The following is a 6,165-nucleotide window of genomic DNA, read 5'->3' on the forward strand; positions in this document are numbered from 1 at the left end:
GTTTCTAACACTTCTCAAACAATTGTTATTTAGTTTCTATCTGATGACAAAAAAAAAAAAAAAAAAATCATTTAAACATCTTATACGAATGATGTAATGGGGAAAACGATGAAATTTACGATTAACAATTTGGGATTTACTAAAATTATGTACGGCTTATATAGAAAAGTTAAAAATAATAATAATAAGAATTGTATAGAAAGCCGTCGTTATGAAACATTTTCAATCAATTACACCAATTATCTATCATATATAACAGCTCCAAAATATCGTTTTATCATTTTTCATAGACGAGTGTAACAAATTCACATATTCAAAAAACCGTCCAAATCAAAAATATATGGAGTCACGGGATCGGAAACAACCATGTGAATCTCCAAACTATTGTCTTATTACTAATCTAAATAAACTTCAGCTCGTGAACAACTTTTACTACATTCTCACATTTCTAAAAATTTCTATCTTCTCTTCATTAAAAAGAAAAAACAACAAATATATTTTCTTAGATATTGATTACTATTAGATGAACATATATGTAAGTCAGCAACTTTATATATCATCGAAAATATATTTCCCATCAATGTTGTTGTTGACGACTTAGAAACCAATTGCTTAATTGTGTCGCTTTTATTTTACTTCTTAGTTCTTTCATCTTTTATTTTTGCTACTTTTTTCCCAATCATTAGTACCACCTACAAGGAGTACGTATTCTCACCACTGTCCTTTTGAAACAACATAAAATCACATTCGTTATGGATCGTTTAAACATAGTACGTAGTAATTATCAACTACCATTCTTTACGAAACAATTACACAGTGTGGGTTATGTTCCACAGTCCTTTTCTATTTTCTTTCCCCTTAAGTTATTTGGATTATTGATTTCTTTATTACGGATAATTTTTTATATACTATATCATCACTTTTTATATTTTCATGATTCTAGTTCTAACAAATTATTTTTTTATACACATCAAAATCAGAAACTGCTATTAAAACAAAAAAAAAAGTATTAAACGTGTGTTAGATTCTCGCACGCGTGGATCAGAAATCAACAAAGGGATTGTTTTCAGAGCACTCGTGCGTTAACGGTAACGGCGGCGGCGTTCTCAGTTTCTCGAAACATTCCTTTACACCTAACCCACTTTCTGCCGTTACTTTTCCCGTCAATTCTCCTCCGTCATCTCTTAACGGAATAAACGGTGGTCTCAACACCTCCGTTAACAAATCCCACCTCACTCCTATAAAAAAAGCATGCTCCTTTATCTCCGCCGCGCCTCGCCGGTAACCTAACCGTTTCATCGGATCTTTAACCAGCAACCGACGTATCAGATCGGTTAAATCCGACGGTTTTCCTGCGAGTTCGGGTTCCTTCATCAACACGTTACGAAAAGTTTCCTTCTTGCACCTTCCTTTGAACGGTGTCTCGCCATACATCATCTCGTACGTTAAAACTCCGAGCGCACACCAGTCGACGGCGAAGTCGTGTCCGTCGCCGCGGATCACCTCCGGGGAGATATACTCATCGGTTCCAACGAACGAATTCGATCTTTCTCCGCCGGAAAAACTCAGTCCCCGGCGTGTTATCGGGTTAACCCTAGCTGATTTCGTCTTCTTCTTCCTCTTCTTCTGCCGGAACAAACTCAGACTTCTCTTATAACTCGGATCCGGTTCCGGGTCGGATAGATAGAATTCGGGTCGGGTGGGTTTAGTGAGACTACAAGAGAGATCAAAGTCGGTTAACGTGACGTGACCCGATTCTTGAAGGAGTATGTTCTCAGGTTTCAAGTCTCTGTAAGCGATGCCCATTGTATGAAGGTGGTCAAGCGCACAGACGATCTCAGCTAAGTAGAATTTAATAACGGAGGAGCTGAAACCGCCGTCGTTTTGACGTTGACGGAGGACGTTTAAATCGCCACCGGAGCAGTAAGGCAAAGCCCATGCGATGAAGTCAGGGGATTCAGAGGAGTCTAAGAGTTTTGGGAGAAATGGGTTTGTGTTTTTGTCAACGGAGAGACGTCGGAGGATCTGGATTTCCCAACGTGCACGGCGGAGAGAAGAGGAGGAGGAGGATTTGTCGACGAGTTTAAGTGCGAATGGTGAAGAAACAGAGGAGTCGGAAACAGAGTCGTGGACTAGGAAGACTGTTCCGGTTGCGCCTTTTCCGAGGAGTTTAAGAGCTTTGAGTCTGTCGAGATCAAGATTCGTCGCCGGTGAAAGAGACGACGATGAAGAAGATGGTCGTGTCTCCATTGCAAGACGAGATAGAGAGAGATAATAAAAGGAAGGAGACGAGTGGGTCTGAAACGTTACGTTTATGTCTCCCCGTGTGTCCCATTTATATATAGAGACTAGAGAGGGTATACGATTGTTTTGCTTTTTAAAATACCTTATCTTTATCACTATGCAAATAATGAGATTGATGTTCGTGCAATATTTTTTAGAATGTGGTAAATCAAATAGAGAGATATATACTACTCTAATTTATAAATATGATAGTGTTATGTATTAGTATAAAGTTTGGAATGATCTTTTAAGGAGGGTTGTGTAAGTAATTTATGACACTCAGAACAAAGTTTTATTGGATAATTTGGATTTATGGATCTATATGCTTATTGTTTATTATTATTGGGATGCAAACCAAACCAACGTTCCAACACTTAATCACACCAAGAAGAAGGCATAATATCATGGGAGCAACTTGCTGGATCGTTGGTATGATGGATACAATAAAGATTATTCAGATTTTTTTTTTTAATTTGTAATGGCTATAAATGATGATATGATAAAATTAGCATATATTGTCCCAAGAAAATGTGTATTAGCACCTACAAATTATACAAACAATTCAATTGAGTTATAGTTTGTGAACTGCAAAATGTTCCTATAGTGATATTATCATTTCTATTTCTAGTATTGAAAGTTTTTTCCCCATAAATGTTATAATAATTTAATTAATTTTCATTTTATGTATTTCGTTTATCATCATATAACAACACTATACAAATTCAAATGAATGTGACTTATATGGAACACGTGCGGTATCATAATGATTAATGGCAATAGAGGGCAATGTGTCGACAAGCCAAACTGGACAGTCGCAAGTCGCAACCACCTTCATTTATATGTAAAGCTGTATCGTTTCTTTGTAAATCTACAAAAGTGTGTTAACCTCTAGCTGCAATTGTTATATATATGTTGATGGATCATGGATGTAACTTTTTTTCTTACATGTGATTTCCTATCGGTGATATCTACTATTAATTACTAGTTAGATATAGTATAGACCTAACCTAACTAATCTAACCAATACTTTTATATGATATCATATTTAGTAAAGCTTTTGCGATCGTTGATAGTGGTAGATCCGGTACTTACTTAATTAACATGATATAGCATTTAACTATAATTTCAAGTTTATAAGTGAAAAGTTAAGGCTTTTATTGTTGAAGGATTTTTCGCCATTAAGTTTTATATCAAAAGAAGAACAAAGATTGTCTACTAGCCAACCATACACACAAAGACCTGAACAAAGATGATTAAATTAGTTAGCCGGAAGGTGATACGAAGTTAAGAACCAACCAATAATTGGCCAACAAGTTTTTAAGTGCGTGTGTGTATATAACTATATATCACTTTAACACTTAAATTTATTGAAACAATAAATTGAGAAGTTAGTGTTTGTTACTTGACGAAATATCGGGGCCCATATATTCAATGATAATATTCTTGTCATCTAAAAAAACAAAGTATTTTGAAAAAATTAAGATTCCATTAGTTTTTACATTTTTTATGACAAATAAAATAGATATGGTCAAATATTATATTATGACTAGCTACTTCAAGTCCATCAGATTTTTGAACTTTACAACATCAAATAGATATGGTCAAATGTTATACTATACTCTTTCAGATTTATATTAAGTGTTTCTATAAACTTCAATTTTGTTGTGTACTTTTCTTTTTAAGGCTATAATATGTATTGTCTACAACGCAGATATTTTATAATTTTCTTTTGAACTTTATTTCTATTATATTATGGATTAATCAATGAAAATAACTTAAGAGTATATTGATGAGGAGTAATATAATAATTTTAATTGATTTTTTAATAAGTGTGAAACAAACGATATTTATCATATAATATTATGGAGAAAATGATATTTAACCAACTCAAATTTAAATTTACAAGAGCAAACGATATATTTATCATACGTAGATCTAGAGTTCAGTTGTGTATCTTGGATCCATCCATATCTAACTAAAGATCTTAAAATCTAGAACAAGAAAAAGGGTTAAGACCTAAGGGGGTGTATTTAACTTAACACGTTTTAAGTGATTTGTGTAAAAGTTACAAATCCTATGTTATTCAATCATGGATTTTAAAAAGTCTCATGAAATCCACGGTTATTCAACTGATGATTTAAAAATCTACTTTGAAATCTACTGTTATTCAAAACAGCTTGTGGATTTGGATTTTAATAAGTTTTAGGGATTCTAGACGATTTTGGAGGATTTTGGAGGATTTGTTTAGTTAAAAATACAAAAATACAAATCTCATGGTTTTAGGTAGGATTTGAAAGAATTTTATCATAAATCATATCAACTCCCCTAAAATCTATCAAAATTCCAAATTTTCTAAATCCTATCAAATCCTCCAAAATCATTGTTTCAATACACCCCCCTAAGACTCAAAGAGATCTAAAGAAAACAAAAGAAATTAGAATATGGAAACTTCCTAGTAGGCCTGGGCATTTTAACCGAATCCGAAACCCGAACCCAACCCAAAATAGGCAGTTCGGTTCGGATTCGGATAGTACTAAATACCCGATCGGATTACCCGAACCCGATCGGATATCCGAACTAACCCGAAATAAATACAAAAATGCATCTAAGTGGGTTTGAACCCAGTACCTTAGGCATTCACAGTGTTCGAAAAAGCTTTCTAGACATCCGCTTCCGCCCTGTCTAGGCGCTATGCGCTATAGCAACGCCTAGACGACCGCTTTGACCGCCTAAAATTATAGTATTATCATTTTAGTGTATTTTTAAAATTTTAATTGCACAAATTTAAAATTTATAAGGTTTATTTCTATAAGCATAATTATAAATGTTTAATATGTTAATTAAAATGAATTAAAATAATATTTTTATCTATTGTTTTGTTTTTGATTTAATATTTTTATTATTCTTATACATATTTTGTATAATTATGTATATAATATCATATATATATTAGTTTATAGTGTAAACGCCTAAACCGCCTAAAATCGCCTAGATTCCGATTAGGCGTTCTAGGCGCTAAGCGTTGGATCAACGCCTAGTTAACGCCTAGCGCTTTCTTGAACATTGGGCATTTACAAGTTTATCATAAACCATTTTGCCACCTTAGTTTTATGTCATAGTATGAAAACGTTAATTATTTATATATATATATATAATTATGTATTCTAAAATTGATTTATTTTTTTCTTTCTCAATCAACAGAACCCATAATTGTTTTATTTTTTTTATTACCCAGATTAATTTTAGTAGAAACATGACAAGCAAATCTACAAAAAAAAAAATATAGTTTGTGGGGTTTGAAGAGTGAGTGAGGTTGGAAGATAAATATGAATCATATCATATAATTTGCTATAAATATTAGATTTGGTAGAGAATTTGAAGGATTTAATTTTTGAAGTAGTGGTCATGGATAAACAAATATAGGGTTTTTTTTTGTTGAAAAAGAGGGATGAAGAAGGAGACAAGAAGAAGAAGATAGAAAGTATATATATTTTTTTTATGACTTTAGGTAACCCAAAATTACCCGAACTCGAAGACACCGATCCGAATCCGACCCGATATTAGAAATTACCCGATCGGGTTTTATATCTCTACATCCGAAAATCCAAAAACCCGAACATCTGAACCCAAATCCGATCGGATACCCGAATACCCAGACCTACTTCCTATGACCCAAGATTGCCACCTCCCGTACATCAGATTAATCGACCAATTAAGTCCACGAGACACGCAAGATTCTCTTGTTCTTGTTCTTATCATAGTTAACATTTCTTCTTAATTATTATTGTCTTTCTAAATTTATTTTCACAAGTTGTTCTCGTTTAGTAATCGCTTTCGTTTTATTATATATGTACTATGTTAGAGAAAGTGAGCGTCGGGGCA

General features: G+C 33.4%; 1 protein-coding gene across 1 annotated transcript; it reads right to left on the reverse strand.

The window, feature by feature from the left end:
• On the reverse strand, nt 938-2,434 carry LOC104778029 (serine/threonine-protein kinase UCN-like). The gene has a single exon (XM_010502386.2). The coding sequence runs from the start codon at nt 2,248-2,250 to the stop codon at nt 1,042-1,044; it is 1,209 nt and encodes a 402-aa protein (XP_010500688.1). The 5' UTR covers nt 2,251-2,434; the 3' UTR covers nt 938-1,041.

The sequence above is a fragment of the Camelina sativa genome, chromosome 3 (assembly GCF_000633955.1).
Source record: "Camelina sativa cultivar DH55 chromosome 3, Cs, whole genome shotgun sequence".
In the NCBI taxonomy this organism is placed as follows: domain Eukaryota; kingdom Viridiplantae; phylum Streptophyta; class Magnoliopsida; order Brassicales; family Brassicaceae; genus Camelina; species Camelina sativa.